General features: G+C 37.9%; 1 protein-coding gene and 1 long non-coding RNA gene across 5 annotated transcripts in view; one reads left to right on the top strand and one right to left on the bottom strand.

Moving 5' to 3' along the window:
• The window catches only part of LOC109291757, an 11,751-nt gene extending 8,400 nt beyond the window's left edge, over positions 1-3,351 (bottom strand). Inside the window, exon 1 of the long non-coding RNA XR_002095943.1 lies at positions 3,264-3,351. This is a non-coding gene — a long non-coding RNA (uncharacterized LOC109291757). The remainder of the gene's footprint in view (positions 1-3,263) is intronic.
• NPHP3 (nephrocystin 3) overlaps positions 1-19,522 on the top strand; it is a 46,026-nt gene that overhangs the window by 10,656 nt on the left and 15,848 nt on the right. For 2 of the 4 annotated variants that reach the window (XM_019508851.1, XM_019508854.1), the window contains 16 exons: positions 224-376; positions 2,856-2,989; positions 3,254-3,414; positions 4,687-4,834; positions 6,077-6,151; positions 6,961-7,140; positions 8,995-9,098; positions 9,783-9,897; positions 10,854-10,997; positions 11,517-11,614; positions 11,960-12,062; positions 12,727-12,809; positions 14,063-14,201; positions 15,374-15,538; positions 16,906-17,000; positions 18,671-18,793. In XM_019508851.1, the coding sequence (XP_019364396.1) occupies positions 224-376; positions 2,856-2,989; positions 3,254-3,414; positions 4,687-4,834; positions 6,077-6,151; positions 6,961-7,140; positions 8,995-9,098; positions 9,783-9,897; positions 10,854-10,997; positions 11,517-11,614; positions 11,960-12,062; positions 12,727-12,809; positions 14,063-14,201; positions 15,374-15,538; positions 16,906-17,000; positions 18,671-18,793 (2,020 nt within the window). The remainder of the gene's footprint in view (positions 1-223; positions 377-2,855; positions 2,990-3,253; positions 3,415-4,686; positions 4,835-6,076; positions 6,152-6,960; positions 7,141-8,994; positions 9,099-9,782; positions 9,898-10,853; positions 10,998-11,516; positions 11,615-11,959; positions 12,063-12,726; positions 12,810-14,062; positions 14,202-15,373; positions 15,539-16,905; positions 17,001-18,670; positions 18,794-19,522) is intronic. The other 2 variants (XM_019508852.1, XM_019508853.1) reach the window with 2 other exon arrangements.

The raw sequence follows: 19,522 nt of genomic DNA, 5'->3' as shown, positions 1-19,522 counted from the left end.
ATTAACTATATGTTATGTGGTCTGTTACCTATTTCTGTTGCAACATGCTTCTCATGCACACTGAGGAAGTCTGATTTTAGAATTATAGCAGACAAAAGCAGTGAGTTAACCTGATAAAGGGGCAGACATTTACTCAGTGGCACTTGAGCACAAATTTTAACCTCAGTGATTTGGTCTGATATTGTAGTTTAGCTAGTGAAAATGAGTATTTATTTATTTTAAGCTACTGGGGCCCAATCCGAATACTGGACTGGTGGAGCATTGGGAAGTGAGCCATCTATGGGCAGCATGATGCAACTTCAGCAGTCTTTCAGAGGACCTGAGTTTGCTCACAGTTCTATAGACGTGGAAGGACCCTTTGCAAACATAAACAGAGGTAAGAAATTCGTGCTTTCTAACTACTTGGGTCTAAAAGTTGTTATTTATGGATTGTAAATAAATGCTTTTTACCATTGAAGTATTTTGTGTCCATTCTTACCAAATTCCCCAAGGATCAAGAAGAGCCTCTAGCTGTTGAGGCTTTAGTTGTTCTAACACAGTGGTGGTGCTCAACCTCTAGCCCGTGGACCTGATTTAGTGCATGGAGCTGTGTCATCCAGCTCATGGGGCTACTTTTTGGGTCCAAAAATTCAGCAGCCTGGGAACCCATAGTTGCAGCAGCTAACACTGCTACTGCTCCCCTGCTGTCAAATTTCTGGGCCTATGGTGAGCCCTGATGTCCAGATAACATGGCTCTCTGCACCAGATCATGCTGGCACATGGGATTGCACTGTGCCTAGATCCAGCATGTGGGGTTAGGCTATACATGAAGTTGTGCTGTGGCTGGATTTGGCATGCAGGTATGTGTGTATAGAGATATAGATACTTGCATACCTTAACTGTGTCTTTTAAAGTGGTCCATCTTTGCCTTATCCTCCAGGCTCCCTGATTCTTCAGCGCATGATACATGCATATTGCTACAAAGTAATGTCCCGATTCTTTAGTTGGATTAGCATAGTCATTGAATTAAATGGAGCTCTGTGATTATGAGGGTCTATTCAGTAGATCTGATTTCAAGATCAAGGCCTATGTGTGTTGTATTACACTGGCATAATGTGAGAGATCATGCCTGATTTTCAGCCTATTCTAGTATTTTGTAGTTGGTAACAACAGTGGTCACTTTCTAACTTGTCCTGATTAACTGAGTATGATATTCATCTGTGACCAGCAGTTAGATTTACCTTTTGGGGACCCCATGAAAAGGTTTGGTTTCAGGTCCCTACTTCTTGCTAAACGAGCATACTAAAACATAGCTGTAAAAGGGGGAAGGGGAGTGTGACAGGAGTATCACTATTGGAGCCTTTCTGGGAGTGGCTCCGCCCTCCTGTAATGGGCTAACCGCCTGCTTACTTTGCTGCCGCGCCTTGATCTTACTTGATTAGTAGATTGTTGTAATCAGCAGGAGGCTGCCCATTTTTTCGCGCCCCGGTGACAGGGGGTGCTGCCTGTGGCTCCTTTTCTTCCCCTACACCGCAGCCCAAGCCTCACAGATGGTGCTGACGTGGTTTGACCTGGGCCGTGTTATGTCTTGGCCTACCTCTTTACTCCTGGGGCTCCTTGCTGCCCCCCTCTCGCTCTGGGGCTCCTTGCTGCCCCCCTCTCGCTCTGGGGCTGGGGCCAATGCATCCCAAAAATGCTGCGCCCTCTCCAGCGCCAGGAACCCCCACGCTACTGGGGAGTCCCTATGAGGCCTCCTTCAACCCCTAATAGCTCACCTGGTCCTCCAGTCAAAACAGTGAACATAAAAACACAAAGCCCCTGGACTACAACATAAAAACTAGACTGTCCGGTCAAACCAGATTCACTCCCTACTAGGGAGAGAGGGCTCCCCAACCCCAGCAGCAACCGAGGGGATGTTCACACCGCCAGAGTTCTCCCCTTTGTCTGTCCTAGCTGAGTTCCTGCTCCCACGGCCGCTGGAGAGGAACTAGTCTCCTGGTCTCCTACCTGGGCTTAAGAAGGGCTAAGCCCTGCCCCTTCCTGTCAGCTGGTTTTACTGGTTGCCTTGGCAACCAACACCTGCGCAGCCCTGGTGACTAGCAGCTGAACCTCCCCCTTCCTGCCACTAGGGGTCTCTCCTGAGCCTTCTCCGCTTTCAGGCGCAGGGCACCTGTGTGCACTGCGACAGGGAGTTTTGCACAGGTTGCATTGTCTAATGCTTTCCTGCCTGTGACACTCCATAAATTTAGGTTAGTATTCAGACTTCAAGCAGTTTGTCTTTCTGACTTTAAGTTTCCTTGGACCTGTAGCTTTGGAACGTCAGCTTAGTTCCTTGTAAAGGTTAATTTATTTGAATTTGAGACTCTTTGGTAATGTTAGACTACAAAATAAGAAGCAAAGAATTAGTTTTAAAGCTTTCTGTGATTAATTAACTTAGGGTACAAACTTTGAGAACAATGCAATTTATGAACAGAAAAATAGCATTACATATTGCTTCCGCAGTGTTTAGCAGGATAGTTTATTTACAATTAATTTTGAAGATGCAGGGTTTGCTTGGGTATTATTCAGTTATAATAATGGACATTTTTCTTGTTGGGGGATTTAATTTTGTTTGTTTGTTGGGTAGCTGTTAACCAGACTTCCTGGATACATTTCACACATCATTATTTTAAATAATTTACCATTAAAGTTCTGTGTGTGTGAATATATTAAATATGCTTCTAACATTTTCTGTTTTTCTAGGTTTATATAATTCTTCATATTGTTTAAATCTGACTTATAAAATGAAATCTAAAGTGTTCATATGAAAAATGTCTGAAAAAAATAATTTTACTTGAGACGATAGAGTGAACTCTGTTTTTATATATTGCTTATAGATGACTGGGATGCTGCTGTTGCCAGTTTATTGCAGGTCACACCACTGTTTTCCCACTCTCTCTGGAGTAACACAGTAAGGTGTTATATCATTAGTACAGATGAGACCCAGCCGGAGGTGGATATCTTCATTAGGGTGAGAACATAACAAAAGTTATGTTAATTGATAATTAATTATGATGAACTATTCTTCCTCTTTGTTATTTTTTTCAATAAAACTCTGTAATGTTTCTTAAAAGGTTTTGTGGATGCTCCTGGTTCCGTTCAAATCAGTGGGAGTTTTATCAAGTATTTCAAAAGAACAAAGCATATTCAGGAAAGAAATTGGGGTTTAACTAATAGGTCCTTACTGAAGTGTAGAATTAGTAGTAAAGCATGGCTAATTTATATTTGTTTTTAGAACTACTCACCAAAGCTTCAAAGAATCTGTGAAACAAAGGGGTACTTCTTTCAAGTGGTTCATTTTCCATCAGAAAATCAGTGTCAATTCAAGGATGTGAGAAAATGGGAAATTGAAAAAAGTTTCTTAGTCATTTTGCTCATGAAGTCAACTTTGCCAAGGTAAGTTAATCATTCTGCAGATTGGAAAGGCAAAGAGAAACAGATAATTTATGCATAATGCATGACTTATTAAAATCTATGTAGCCTTCCACATACAGAATTTCTTAAGCTGTTTCTTCTAATACACCATCCTTCAGATTTACTAGCACAGACAGTTCAAAGAATGTAATTTCTTTATGATATTCCCTTATCCTGCACTTCTAGATTTTTATTATAATTGAGCATAAAAGATATCTTCATAATATGCAGATTTCTTGCTTTCTAAGACCAGTGTTCTGCATTGCATATTGATAGAATTGTAGAAATTAGAAATTATATGTGAAAGTCTACTGTGTGTTTCATTCACTTATCTGTCTATCCACCTGCCTGTATTACTTGTGTTCACTTGCATATTTTTTTAGTCCCTCATGAACTTCTGGCCAACTTCACGGGTCTTACGTATCCTACACTTGTCTGTCGTGACTTAATTTGCTAAAGCTGTGATGTTTTGCAGCAACTGGCAACACGGTGCTTTCTGTTTGTATAATGGATTGTTGATAGTTTACCAGAAGAAATGCGAGTCTTTGAATGAAACATACTGAATCAAAGATACTTTTAGAATTCAGTTATGATTATTTCTATTGCACATAATGGCATTTTTAGGGGATATTTTTCTCTATATACAATGAAGAAAGGAGAAAAGGGGGATTAGAAGGAAAAATAGTAAACTGGTGTGGAGTAGCTGTTTCAGCATATTTAGAAAATAAAAAGCTTTGAGATTCTAGAGTACCTTTGATTAGGTAGCACTGAGTTTCATACTAGGAAAAGTCTCTGAACCTTGGAATTTCACTTTTGCAATATTGTTTGAGCTGGGAGATATTGGTAAAGTAGTCTTGCTGGGGCTACAGAGGCATGGTCCAAACTTGTTCTGAAGGCTGCTCCTAGTCAACCCAAGTGCACATGAGTAGCTGGCCAGTTAGGTTGAGGAGTCAATAGCAGCTGGACAGGATGCTACCCAATATTGCTCTCTTACGTGTCATTGGCGTTGTTACTAAGATGGGCCATTTGACTTGCACAGGCCTTTGACTTGATTGTTTATATTGCTGAAGCTCCTGATAGACTGAACATTTCACTTCTATGACCTGAAATCCTCTGTTAAAATATTTGGCTGCCTCTGTTGTAAAAGGCATGCCTTTTAGCTTTTGTAGTGAAACTCATCCACGGAGCTTACAGTGATTGAAGTGTTTACTGCAACAGTGTAATATAGCACAAGAATGCTGATTTCCAATCTAGCTGTTTGCTGGACGACTGTGAAGAAGCCTTCTTGAAAAATCCTGAAGGAAAACCCCGTTTGATTTACCGCAGAATAGAGGAAGGCACAGTTGGCTCGGATTCTGTGCAGCAGTTAATCGAGCAAGTTTGTTACGTGAACAAAGCAAAGGTACCACATGTAGAATGTTTCTGTGATTTGTTCTAGCTTTATCACTTCAAAACCCAGCTGACTTCAGATATAAAAAAAAAAAGAATTATACATTCTTGGCTATGGACATTCAAGACAAGTAGTGTGTGATAATCCAATTTAAGTATTTTATGAAATTGTCAGTAGAATTTGAGGACTGACTCTTCATGAAAGCTTAAACAGATTTGAAAATAAAATTATTTAAGGCTGCTGACGGAGAAGAATGTTGTCCTATTTGTATTATGGAATACTTAGAATTTAACAGCAAATTAATTTTGGATTTTTTTTGAGATTTTTTTTTTTTTTAAATCTTTTTGGGAGAAGGGAAAAACATACAATAGAGAGCTCCCTAGTATATTTAAAATGTAGAGAAAGTATTATGTATCTTTTTTTTTTTTTAAGATATCAAAACAAAATACATCTGACTCAAAGTCCCTTCCTCCTGCTTTTGCACTAGTTCAGTGATTCTAAATCACGCTGCTGTGAGAGCATTTTAATGGTGTCATGCTATATTAGCACTGTTAGATGTGCAAACAGTTATATATGTTTCACAAGATAAACACAGAAATTTCAAATAGGAATCCATGGTGTCAAACACTTTCTGACCTGTCATGGTCCTTTTGAGTTCTTTGCCACAGAAGAATTGTTCTATTATTTTTCCATAGTCAAAAAACAAATGACAGCTAAGAAGGGTCATTCTGTAAGCAGTGCCTTGAAGATTGAGAACCACTGGACTGGATACTTAAACAAGGAAAAATACATACAAACAGTCCTATATAGCACAAAGTATGAACTGATTTTCAGAAGCAGAACAGTTTTCTGGAGTTGGATTGTTTCTTGGTTTAGTAGATTTTCCTGGCAGTCTTCTTAAAGTTGTTGTACACACCCCTTTTATTAGCAACCAAACAAAGTTGTTTTTAATAAACCAGTCTCTAGATCCCTTTCTCAGAGCAGAGGAAAAACTGTACTGGATTTTAGATTTTCGTGGAACCTTTCTAGTCACTGAGTTGGCCAAGAAAGTCTTTGCATGGTAGAGATGCATCACTTTCAAAAGAATCCTAACTTGCAGTGCTAGAGTATAAACCTCTAAAGTACATTTCATTTTGAAAGGTGCCTAATGTTCTGGAGAGAACACAAGATTTGTTTATATCTCAATAACTGCCTTCAAATTGTACAGTCAGTTTCAGAGTTGCTTTATATGTATTTTGTCATTACCTTCTTCAGATCATTGATCACATGGGAGAAGTAGATGAAGGAGCATATGAAATTGCTAACTGTGTGGAAAAGATCATTAAGCAGGTAGAGTGTATGATGCAGTACAGCTTTGCCCATTCTTACTTGGAATTATGATAAAATCGTAAATGTTGGCAAAATGAGTGATATTATGATGTGATTTTAAAAGCTTCTCTTTGTTTCAGTGTTAATACTTGGAAGTAAAGAGTGTTGCAGATGATGAGAATAATTCAAGACTTATGATATTTTATGTAACCCCTGTCATGGGAGGATTAAAGTGAACATCTTTGCGCACAGCTGACCTGAGCAGGTGCAGGGCCCGGGGCAAATCAGCCCATGTGGGCCCCCCCCCACTCCTATCCCATGGGCCCTGGACTCAAAGAAGCTGCCGCTGCCATTGGCAGTGTTGGGCGGGGGGAGGAGCAAGTGGCTAGAGGTGGAGCCGCTGCTCCGCCCAGCTTTGTGGAGCCCCCCAAAGCATTGGGCCTGGGGTGGTTGCCCTGATTCGCACCCTCCCTCCCCGCCAATGGCCCTGATCTTGAGATTTCTATGTATAGAGTTACCTGGACCTATATGAAGTGTAGTCTTTGCTAGTGTGAATGTGCATAAATTTGTTGATATTAGTAGAGTTGGACTTATCTATATAGACTGTTACCTAAAATGGGAAGAGAGAGTACATCAAAGTTTAGTCAGATATATGTATGTCAACTTTATAGTGACACATACCACAGAGGCTACAAATTCATACTGCAATGGAGGTCCCATATGACATCCAAGAGTGTGCACTTTTTTCTCAAGAAAGTCTTGGGCAATCAGAGCAAATACTTTTAAGGAGTACAGTTACAGTGTCTTCATATGGTTTGTTTTTTATACAGGATATACTGGGCTATGAAAACACAGAACTGGAAGGCAAGGATTTGGGGAATAAAGAGGAGTCCACTGCTCCTGAAGAAGATGATTTTGGAGATGTACTTTGGGATGCACATGATGAGCAAGAACAGATGGAAGCTTTCCAGCAGGCTTCTAATTCAACTTGTGAGCTTGGATTTGGGAAAGTAAGCAAACAGAAGTGTACACTAATCAAAATATGCCTCTTTCTATTTTATGTGGAGCAGTGATAATGCTATCTGAAAGGAAATAGCTTTAAGACTTTAAAGCTTTTACTGCTTAGGCTTGGAGAGATTGTATGCATCATACAAATGACATATTTCATTTTTGGGAATAATGCCAGTTATGTCTGTCTTGTAGTACCATTGATGAAGAAATTAATCTTGTTTCTTCAATAGAGGAAATATACTATGATAACACACCAGTGTATTTGCCTAGGAGGTGGGTAACATACCATCCTCCAAAGCCTAAATGAAAATTCCCATCTGAACACTTCTATTTTTTGTATATTTAGAACTGGATAATGAAAAGATTATCTTTGTGTGAAAGAAAGAGCAAAATTAAGAAGGGGGCCTAATGAATGCTCAGTACTTCCTGGACTACTTTATCTTAAAACCCTCCCAAACTACTGGTCAAAAATTAATAATATATAGGAAAGATAGAATTGGTATTGTTAGAAGAACCTGTATGTTAGAAGCCTCTGATGGGGAATGATGTTAAAGCTTGAGTTGGATGGCACTCTTTCATGTTGTGATTTCAGTTTGTAGTGCAGTTTTTCTACCCAAAGGTAAATCAGCACAGTTGCAGTGTGGATGAATTTAGAGCAGTGTAAATACAGTTTATCCCCCTTCGTTTACAGGAATATGGTCATACTGATCATCTTTTATATCTGTAATAACTGCATCTGTACAAGTGGTGTGTGTACCACTTCACCTATATACTCTTATAGCAGTACCATTGGATGTGTAAAAAAAAAAAATTTCTAAGACAGCTTCTACTGGTCTTATATAGTGCATGTATCCAAACACAGCTTTTTGGCCCATGGACTTTTTCAGAACAGCATTTCCGGACTGGCCTAAGGTGAAGACCTCTTGTGTTGGAGACTGGAGCAGATGCATGTAACTTCAGGAATCAGATTTGGAGAGTGAATGCTTAGCAAACTGTCCATCCCCCTGACAAAGATTGTCCTGTACAACACTGACAAAACTAGCATAGCCTGTTCCGCTGTGCCCAACAGATGAAAGCTGCACAAAAGATATTTGAATGTTATTTTTATTTGATTAGCTTATTTTAGAAATTAGAATTAAAGAGTTAAGTGTTAATTTGGGCTTGAAATTCTAAGGAATGTGTCTTGCTAGTCTTCTGAGGGTTTGTGCAAACTGGTGTATAGGAAACTACAGACTATAAAAGTGTTTAGTTCCAAAAAAATATATAACTCCTATAGGAATACTTAGTACACAACATTAGAGTACTGCCCTTTTCCCCATCATCATAGTATTGTGGTCCACACAATCTTTAGCGTACGTATCGTCACAGCGCCCATATAAGATAAGAAAGCACTGCTGTTCGTTCTTTACAGAAGAGGAACTGGACAATGAATGGTAGCGCTTTCTTATGTCAAAGGTGTGAAAGAAAAATTGATGAACGCCTTGTGCTAGATTTCACTGTGCCAATGCTATTAGTCACATCTATTAGCACTGAAAATTTACCCTCACCCAGCTGGCTATAATCTTTCCCTATATTAATAAGTTAAAACTTTCGTTAGAAGAAGTATTAAATTGTAGTTTTTAGTGGCTTGAGCATTTTTCACATTCCCCCCCATTAAAAAACATACAAGAAAAACAAAACAAACAAACACAACATATGTCTTATTTTACTGTTGGTTTCTTTTAAGCACATGTTCAGTCTTACTTCACTTGTTAGCGTGCATAACAGTTAAGCAGGTACTTAGTTTTTGGGTGATCAGAACATTAATCTTGTTTATACTGGAACTTTGTACCTAAATTTTGTTTTGTTGGCAGTATTATGAACGTCTGAATGATCTAGTGGCAGCACCAGCACCTATTCCACCTCTCCTTGTGTCAGGAGGACCAGGCTCTGGGAAATCTCTCCTTCTATCAAAATGGTATTTTAAAAATATTTTAAATTTTTTTTATTTTACATTATATTATAAGCAAGAACAGCAGCACATCAGACTGATGGTAGGAAAAATGAGGGTGTTACAAAATGCTGTAGTTGTGGCAGGAAGCCTGTGAAGTCTAGTAACACTTAAATAGCTAATCCTATTGGCATAACCATTAACAAAGCCAGAGAGCAGAGCCAAGGAGAGCTCTAAACCTCTGCTTCTAATGAGCAGACTTTGCAGTGAGGAGGAGGGTCAGAAAGGCGACTAATAGCACTGTCCTTCATCTGTGTCTAAAGGGGAATTTCATCTCTAAAAGTTCCCCCTACTGAGGTAGGTTCATGGATCTGGGATCATCCCATTCATTTATCATAGAAATTCATCCAGAAATCACATTAAAACCAGCTTCTGTAAAACCTATTTACAGGAAACATTATTCCTTAAAAGTTTTAATATTCACTTTATTAATATCTGAATGCTTAGTGTCATCAGGGCCCCCATTAACATCCTTGAGTCCACTGGATGATTAAGTATCTAATTAATTTTGTTACATAAATACTGCACTTCAAAGCTGATATGTATCATTACAGTTGACAAATTTACTGTCATGTTTCTAAGAGGTAAATATATATATTTGCAAAATAAGGGCTATTGGAAACATTTTGTTTTCTCCTTTTGTTCTTTCAGGATTCAGTTACAGCAAAAGCATTCGCCAAACACTCTAATTCTTTATCACTTTGTTGGGCGGCCCATGTCTGCCAGTTCAGAATCTGCACTGATAATTAAACGGCTTACTCTAAAGGTATTACAAGTCATGGCATAGCATGTGGAGCATTGTCCTTTGGAATGAAGGGGGTGTTTGGGAACATGCATATCAGTCTAAAAGTACAAGTTCTTGTACATGATCTGTCTATAACAACTTAGGATATACAGATGCTGATTTCTTCTATTTTACTGAGATAGAACTTAATTAAAATAGCATCAATGGGATTTTTATAATATATTGGCATCAGCAGTTCCAATAAAAAGTATTAATGGTTTATAAAGAAAGCCATATAAGGTACTTTGACTAGTTCCTGCCATCTGGTCAAGAAAAGAGGTAGGTGGTACTACAGTTTTCAGCCTCGTCTCTTCCCTTTGTGAATTTATTTTAGAAGTATATGTTTGATATATGTGATATATATGAGATAAATAAGGATCCTGACCCTGTCAGGATCTCACAGTATTGAAGCTTTCAGAAAATGGAATAAATTTTGCCCCCTTGCAGTTCTTCTGGTATTAGAGGCCTGAACATCTAAGGTAGGCCCCAACCGCCATTGTATCTTGGCTAGTTCTTCATGATTTTTAATCCAATGATGTCTCTGTAGATTAAATGCACAGAAGTTCTGCAAAAAAACTCCTTTTTCTTAACTTTCATGCCTCTTCCAAGCATGAAGGGGAAATGACCTCTCATGAATATGTTTGGAAAGTTTATCAGAATCTCTTTAATTCTCCTAAGCACTCTGTGGCCACATCTACATGATACACTTAATGCACAGAAAACTAATTGTACTGCGCATTAGTGCAGTGGGCAAAACCCGTGCCAATGCACAGTGGACTTAGTCTAATGCATGTTAATGTCACTAAAAAAGCATTCATCTGCACTAATGCGTGGTAGCGCCGATTACAATGCATTTAGTACCTGTAATTATGACACATTAATGAACATGTAGATGTGCCCAGTAAAATTTAATTGCTTATGCATGTTTAATTTTACAGCTGATGCAGCATTCTTGGTTAGTGTCACCTTTAACACTGGATCCCTCAAAACTCTTGGAAGAGTTTCCTCGTTGGCTGGAAAAACTTTCTGCTCGTCACCAAGGCAGCATTATCATAATTATTGATTCTGTTGATCAGATACAGGTATGTTTCTGTTCTCCGTAGCCACCGTTAATGCCAAATAAACTTGGAGTAATAGAATAGTTAAGTAATATCTGTGAGATATGAGAAATGAATGTTTGGATTGATACAAAGAAAATAAATAGAAAATATTGTGTAGTTTTTGTGTATAGATTTGAAAAATATGTTGGTCTTTATAAGTTTTATCCATAAAACGTGGTATTTGTGGAATTTGTGTTTTTTTGATCTGTTATATTATGTAGTTGTTTTTCAGGAGATCCAAGATTGTGGAGTCACTTGTGGGCCATATTGTTTGTTCAGTTGATACAGTTTGAGTGTAAAAATACTATGCAGCTTCAGTTAATCTATCACTAGGCTGATTTCATGTCAAAGGACAATTTAGCTTCCTATAAATTAGCGTCGTCTTGAATTCTTAAGAAAACTGAAGGATCTTGCCGGGCTGAACAGTCAATGAAATGATAGTGATTTGTGGCACTTGTTTTTAATGACTTCTGAATTAATGGACTGAAATTTGTTTTTAAGCAAGCTGAAAAGCATATGAAATGGCTGATAGATCCCCTACCAGTGAACGTCAGAGTAATTGTATCTGTGAACGTAGAAACTTGTCCACAGGCGTGGAGGTGTGTAACTGTTCATGAACATTTCAGAGTAATCTGGGTTTAAATATACTTGCATGCTTCATTTGAAAAAAATTAACTTGGTTGCAAAATAAAGTGCTCAGTTCTCAGTGATTTTAGGGAGAGCATGTTATTCTGCAGTTAAAGCGGGAACAAGATCAGCACGGTAGTGCTGTAACAGTTTTAGAACTAATGTAGTGTCGGGGTAAGTCCTAATATTTTTGTATGATCAAAGTGCCTTAATTTAGAAGAATGTAGCTTCAACTTCTGCATTGATACCTTTTTAAGGTATTTATATCTCTTTTCTTTAACATATATCTCAGTGTAATTTTGTTTTGTCTCTAAAAGGTTGTGGCCAACTCTTCATCTTGATCCATTGAATTCTAAAGATGTGAAATCTCTCATTAATGCAGAATGCAGCTCCGCAAACATTAAATTAACTAAAGAGCAGGTATGTCTGCAGTACTTCCATAAAACAAGTTTCACTGTAGTGTTACTTTTTGAGGAAGACTTGGGAAGGTAAAATGAGTATAGTAAGGGCAGCTGACAAAAGCTGATTTCTGTTAATGTTTCAGTAGCCAGGAAAATGATTTTCTTTCTGCTATAACCATTGTAAACATTGCTACTTCAACACGGTATTTTTGTCCATGGACTGGTAGTGCTAAATGCAGAGCGTGTATGATAAACTATTGACCAAAGAACTATAACTACAGTTGTATATAGTTCCACAGACCTGTTCTCCAATTTTAATTACAACATGAATGTTATCATGTTGTAATAACTTTTTTTATTACAAAATGTATTTTTTCCTTGCACATGCTGCAACATTTTTGCAACATATTTTCTCCTCTTCTTGGGGCCTGATCCTATAAGATATGGATCACCTCTTGCAATGATCTAATCTATCTGGTCCTTAGTTTTAAAGAAAACATCTACTTCGTTGTAATGCATTTGGTGAAAAACACATGGCGTTTGTATACTGCTCACAATGGATCAGGTTTTTGCCTTCTAAAGAGGTGGTGACATATGCACATTCTATGTTTTTGTCTCTGATCTTTAACTTCACAAAGTACTTAGTGTTGCATTGTTTACATCATTTGTTTAAACTGTCCTAGGAGAAGAAGCTTGAGAGACATTGTCGTTCTGCTACAACTTGCAATGCTTTGTATGTCACTCTTTTGGGTAAAATGATTGCTTGGTAAGTTGAGATGATCTGAAATTGCCATGTGAATCAGTAGGTTATAGAACTGCAGATATTTTTGTTTCCATATCATTGGGCATTTTCACATGTGTTGTGGGAAGTGGCACCAGGCACTTAAATTAGCAAGCTGCAGTAATTAAAAGCACCTGTGTGTCATGTGTATCAATATTGCTGCGTGTCTCCACTCTGAAAAAATGGCATTGGGATACTTTGAACTAAAGCTTCTAAAATGTGTTTTATTTCAAAGCACACCACCACCATTTTTTCCGCTTGGAGACAGTGGCAACACTGATGCACTTGATGCAGATGGCTGCTGGGGCGTGTCAGTTTTTGTGCTTCAACAGACTTGATTAATCGAGTCTGCTCTGATGCACTGGAAATCCGGCATGTGGCAGCAGGCTTCACATACCTGTGTAGGAGCCCGTTACATTTAATCCATAGATAATTATTCTGGTTTGAGATGACTCTGGTTTAGCAAAGAAAGACAGTTATTTTTTTCCATTTATTAAAAAAATAAAGACAATTCTGTACAGAACTTGTGATCTATCTCACTTTGATGCAATTGTTTGGATTCAGTTGATCACTAAATCTATTACATGGTGAATGATAAATTATTGACCAGGAAATCAAAACCCATTAATCAAATCCAAGTCCTCATTCCTTGTGTGACTCCTTATTTTTGTCAATGCATTTATTCCCATTTTATTTTGTGAAGTGCTCCGTAAGAAAGTCTTTAGGTGTGTTGACGTGCCAAATAAGGTACATTATATATTACAAGGCCAGAAGAGAATCCTCTGTTTGCATAACTTAGTTCATCAGATTTTACTTTGTCATTCCAGCAATTTAACTTGTGTAAGAGAATACTTTATTGAACCTGACAATAACTAAACTAGTATAGCATAGTTAATCCTGAAGACGTTTTACAAACATGTTAAATAATGTAATGGCATCAGCGTTATTTTTATGTAGGGTGTTCTTATTCCCATTCTGTTACCTGCTTAAGTAATGATATACTATATTTCATACCCTCTTCAGCAAAAAGGGAACTCTTGTGGTTATTAGCAAAGGGTAAAAGGAATATATAGGAGATGTTTTAATCTCTTTGGGTTCCAATCCTACACCTCCAAAAGACAGTATGAGTTCAGAGCTCTTAGGACTTCACAAAGCTGATTTTTAGTACTTCGTATTGGTCTTGTCAAGCTAAATTTAATGTACCTTTTTTAAAAAGCCCTTCTTGTCCATGTGGTTAGTGCTGGAAGTGAAGAAAATATTGATGAAACCCTTCAACAGTGTTTCCAGTGTCAAGATACAGTGTCCCTGTATAGGCTTGTTCTGCGATCAGTTCAGGAGTCTCTGCCAAATGATATGGACAAAGACCTTATGAGAGAGGTAAGCACACAGTGTGAAGAAATGTATATGCTCTCCTGTAGATGCTCTCCATAAATTAAAAGCAAACCAGAGGGTTTTTTTTGGCTCAAAGTGATGGTCAGTAACGTCGTACGTTATGAGGTTTCAAAGTTTTGAGCTTGAGTTCTTCACATTTGTTCATACTGAAGTCTCACTTAATACAGTTTTTTAATTTCTTTCTACACATTTTAAAGTGCTGAAAGAGCTAGTAATCCTGTGTAGTCCACAGTAGAAACCAATTATTGTCCTATATTGTGTTTTATCTATTAGAACATTGAACCTTAGGCATTCAAAAACTAATATCCACTGTTTGGATTATTCTCAAAAATCAAAAAAAGGAAAACACTAGCTGCCAAAGCTGATCCTTAGGATAATTTCAAAGGTCAAATTTGTCCAAAAAACTTATAGTAGTTGTGTTTTGTGTTCCATTTTCACTCATTTTTTGTGCCGTTCTCATGAAATTAAAGTCTGTATATTTTATTGAACAGTGTTTCATACAATTAAGCTTGCTAACATTCCCTTTTTGCTTCAGCAAAACATGTTTTGAAGATAAAAGATTAATTTGATTTGCTTTTTAGAGTAAGATGGAAAATGACAATTTTATATAACAATTTTGTGGGTTACAAAGACTAGTAATTTACCCTTTCAATAACATTTCCAGTCTATATTTTACCTGTTGTCTAAAACAGTTAAACTATTAAAGGTTAGACCACATCCATATTTCTAAAATACCTTTATTACACACTGAAGACACAATTTTGTATATATTGGACATGTTTCTAAAGTTACTATGTTTGTAAAACATATTGAGCCAAAATGCTGCCTTTCTTCACTCAGTAAAAACCCTGAATAACTCCACAGAAGGTAATGGGATTGCCTAGTGTAACCAAGTGTAATTTTGCTTGTCTAGAACATCTGCAGTCACATCTTTAAAATGAAGTTAATTTATGAAGCCTGGTGTGGGATCTAGCCTTGTTTTCCTCTTTGTTACCTGAACTGTGTCTTTGATGTACTAAATCTGTTGCTTTACCAAGGAAGCATATATTGTCTTTTAACACCTAGCATTCAGTTTTTGTGTTGGAAGTTCAGCATAACTGCATGACAGTAACTAAGTTGCTAAATGTGCTGAATCTGTTAACTTTTGTGCCGCCCAGGTTCTCTGTCTCATCACTGTCAGCCACAATGGAGTGAGCGAATCAGAAGTGATGGAACTTTATCCTGAACTGTCCTCTGCGTTGTTAGCCTTCTTAGTTCACAATCTGCACAAGATGTGCTTGCTGACATATGGCTGTGGTTTGCTAAGGTTTCGGCACCTCCAGGTAAGGTTCTATAACGCATACAAATAATTTTCCCCCCAAACTGGACAAATATGCATGGATTATGCTCTTAATAACTTTGTGTATAATCAGAAATAATTTTGAGTCCAGTTGTTTCTCCAGATTTACACCAGAATTCTGGCTTCTGTCATTCTGTTGTCTTATAGATATGCTGCACAATTTTTTTCCTAATTGTCTACTTTTGTGTTGGCATTTTCCAGAACTATCTGAATGGTAGCAAAGCTATAGTAAATAGACTTCCCCAGCACCTACAAAATAAAAAATTACATTGGTCAGTAGACTAGTCATTTGTTAAGCCTTGGAGCAGTACCAAAGCACAGTGATGGTCCAAACATGACCATTTCAAGATGTGCTGAACCACACAGCTTCAGAATAAGTTCTGGAGATCCCATGGTATCAGTGATATATAACGTTAATTTTTAATCTGTTAAATAGGTCTCATACTCTAAATCACATTATCTGAAATATGTGCATGTCTTTCTCCTTCCCAGCACTTATGGTATTTTGTAGAGCATTTTTTGGTGTTTCAGATTTTGTTCCTTGCAGTTGTAGTTAAGGGTTTAAAGTGGAAAATTTTAGGATTTCTTCAGTTAGCAAATGCCTGTGTTCCTACATGCAGTCCTGTGTTCCTACATTCCTTCAGTTATCATCTGACGTTAGGGGCTGCTCTCATGAAAACTTTAGAACTATGGTAAGTGATGTTCACTGGCTGAAAGCTTGGAAGTCAGACTTCAAAACTTATTTTTCCATTTTTCACTAACTTTTAGCTGTCCTAGAAGACTATGACACATCAGAATCAAGCCAAAATTGAAGGAGCAAGGAAGATAAATAGCATAACTTGATTCTTAAGCAAGAGCTAAACTAAAGAGCTTTAGCCTAATATCATAAAATAACTTATTCATAGTTGAGTACTAACAATGTTTATTTTCAGTAATTTACAAAAAATAAGAGCGTTAATACCTGTACCTAGAGTACTTCCCCATTTTCCAGGAACGTTGGGGTGGCAATTTCAGAATTAGACTGACATCAAAAAGGATTCTGTTTACAAGGTCAAAAGGAATACAGAGGCCCAGTGAAGTTGTTTGTAACTGAAGGAAATGTCAGGCTCGCTTTTTTTCCAATGTTGATGTTCATACATTTTCTCCTTAAATCACCTAGGCCTTTGTGGCTGTTTTTAAACTCATTTTGTAAAGCTGATTTACTTTCAAGCTGAAGATTCCATTAGCATCAAAAGATCAAATTTCCCAGCCCAAGACCCTTGTTTGACATTTGCGTCGTATACTGATGCCCTTTGCACTGTCAGTATTTAACAGATAAATACTAATTAAAAATAATGACTCTCTTTTCAGGCTTGGGAAATGGTGAGATTAGAATACATGGAAGAAGGTCAAAATATTTCTTCATATAGACAAAAACTGATAGACTACTTTGCAATGCAGCTAAGGTTTGTCATAACTTGGGCTCTTTATAGGTAGCAGATTTTCTCATTGTTTTCATATGGTTTCTTTTATCCAGCTTAGCAATCAAATGTTGTAAAAAGAATAAAACTTGTTGTGTTTGATCTATTTATTACTGATGCAGTGACCCCTGTTCTTGGAACAGTGAATAGTGTGGGAGGTGCTATAGACTCTTAATTGGAGTCATTAAGGCCATATCAATTATCTTGTTTCAAAGCATGTATCGTTGGAAGGAATGTACTAATTTGTTGTGAACAGGGACACAAAAGCAGTACAGGCCATAACAGGCCTGCAAATCCAGTAGCAACCACAGGTCAGACTGTGGTAAAGGGAAGAAAACCTCCCTCAGCTCCAGTGCCCGAGCATAGACCTTAATAACTCAAGCTTGGATTTTGATTAGCATAACTTCTTTATTTTTATTACGCCTGTGAAAACAGAGTAAATGGGGAATGTTAATACTAGCTGCTAGCAGATGTTTGGCTCATTTTACTTTTGAATGACCCTGTACTTCATTGGTTCCAAGTGTGTGTTGATGGCATAAAAAGACGGTAAGACTTGGGATATTTTTTTAAGTGTAAAGTGATGCAAGCTATACATACACTATGGGCTCTACATTAGCTATTACCATACAGGAAAGAGAAATGGGAGTCATTGTAGACAATTCACTGAAAACATCAGCTCAGTGCTCAGCACCTGTCAAAAAGGCAAACAATATGCTAGGGTTTATTAAGAAAGGAATTGTAAACAAAATGGAAAGTATCATCATGCCCCTTTATAAATCCATGGGCATTCATGAATGTTGAGAAATACCCTTGAATATTGTGCCCAGTTCTGGTCCCTACACCTCAAAAGTATGTAGGAAGGTACAGAGAAGGGCAGAGAAGGATGATTGGTGGTGTGGAGGGACTTACATATTAGGAGAGACTAAAAAGGCTAGACCCATTCAGTTTAGGAAAGAGACACTTGAAGGGGGACATGATAAGGTTTGCCAAATACTAAGTGGCAAAGAGAAAGTAAATAGGGATTTATTATTTACTCTCTTTTACAATACAAGAACTAGGGGTCACAACATGAAGCTAGTAGGTAGTAACTTTAAAACTAACAAAAAGAAGTTATTTTTCACATATTTGTATAATTAAAGTGTGGAACTCATTGACACCATGTGTACCTGACAGTTTAGGTAGATTCAAAAAGTAATTGAACAAGTTCTTGGAGGGAAGGGTGTATTGAGTATGGGAATTAGTAATACAGGCTCTGAATTAGAACTTCGTGTACCTTAAATGGTGGAGGCTGCAAGTGAAAGAGGAACAATGGTGGTGGGGGAGAAACCTTGGTCAGACTTAGTTTAGCATCCACTCTCTGCCATTGTGTGAGACACAAGATACCAGGCAAGATGGGCCAATGGTCTGACCCAGTAATGTTCTTAAACTATATTTGAAAAGTTCCTCTTTATGATCCTCCTTTTCCCAAAAAAGCAACACTAGGGCAAATAGAATGTATGTATAAGGTAGCTGGTAATCTAATGACTTGAGACCACGGGTCTTTTGGGCTTATAGTTGTGGCAGTTTTATACCTTAATGACTTTGCAAATCAAATTTGCACATTTTAAATATTAGGACTCTAAAAGATTTTATTTTGATTGCTTTTCTTCTGTTAGCCAAGACCGAGTGACTTGGAGAAGTGCAGATGAACTTCCCTGGCTTTTCCAACTTCAAGGTGACAAGCAGAAGCTACACAAATGTTTGCTGAATCTCTTTGTATCCCAGAACCTTTACAAAAGGTAAAAGAATAGCTAGCAACCTGGCTTATGTAAACCTGTCAGAGTAGTTCAATATCAAGATAAGAAAGGAAATAAAAAATTGTCTTTAATTGTTTAAAACATAAGTCATGAAGATGACAAAATATGAGGAGAATATAAGCTAGGCCAACACGTAACTATATATCAGGATTGAAAGCTAGCAGAAGGATTTTTGGGGTATATAGCAGAGGCAGCCCCCACTTCTCAGTAGCTAAGGGGTTACAGCATTCATTGAGAATACAGGATACTTGGGCTCATTTCCCAGGAATCAGGAAATCTGCCTGAGGAGATTCATCCTAAATCTCCCATCTCCCAGGAGAGTGATTTAGAGAACCATCTGGCATGGTACCAGGGCAGTTTTTAATTTTTTCCTCCTGCAGCTGTTTTACTTTACTGTCCCGGAGTTGGTTAACCAAGCTCACGGTGTCACGGTTGGGCGGCCGGGCGGTGGCAATTGGACACGGAACAGGCGGGATTTTTGGCGTGGAGTTCTGAGGCACAGAAGCGTGATGGTTTTAAACAAAGGTGATTTATTTGACTTACGCTTAGAAGGCATAGGTAGAGTTGCTTTCTTCAGTTACAGTAAATACAAACAACGGAGGGGTCTGTTGGCCCACGGGGTTCTTAAGTGAGCCCTTGCTATCTAGCCGGAGCTAGGGTCGGCTGCTCAACTTAATAGTCCCAGGGCTGGTCAACGGCTCATTAAAAGGA

Source organism: Gavialis gangeticus, unplaced genomic scaffold, assembly GCF_001723915.1.
Source record: "Gavialis gangeticus isolate Ggan-Ray unplaced genomic scaffold, GavGan_comp1, whole genome shotgun sequence".
Lineage (NCBI taxonomy): Eukaryota > Metazoa > Chordata > Crocodylia > Gavialidae > Gavialis > Gavialis gangeticus.
This window is presented reverse-complemented; position numbering and strand designations above follow the sequence as displayed.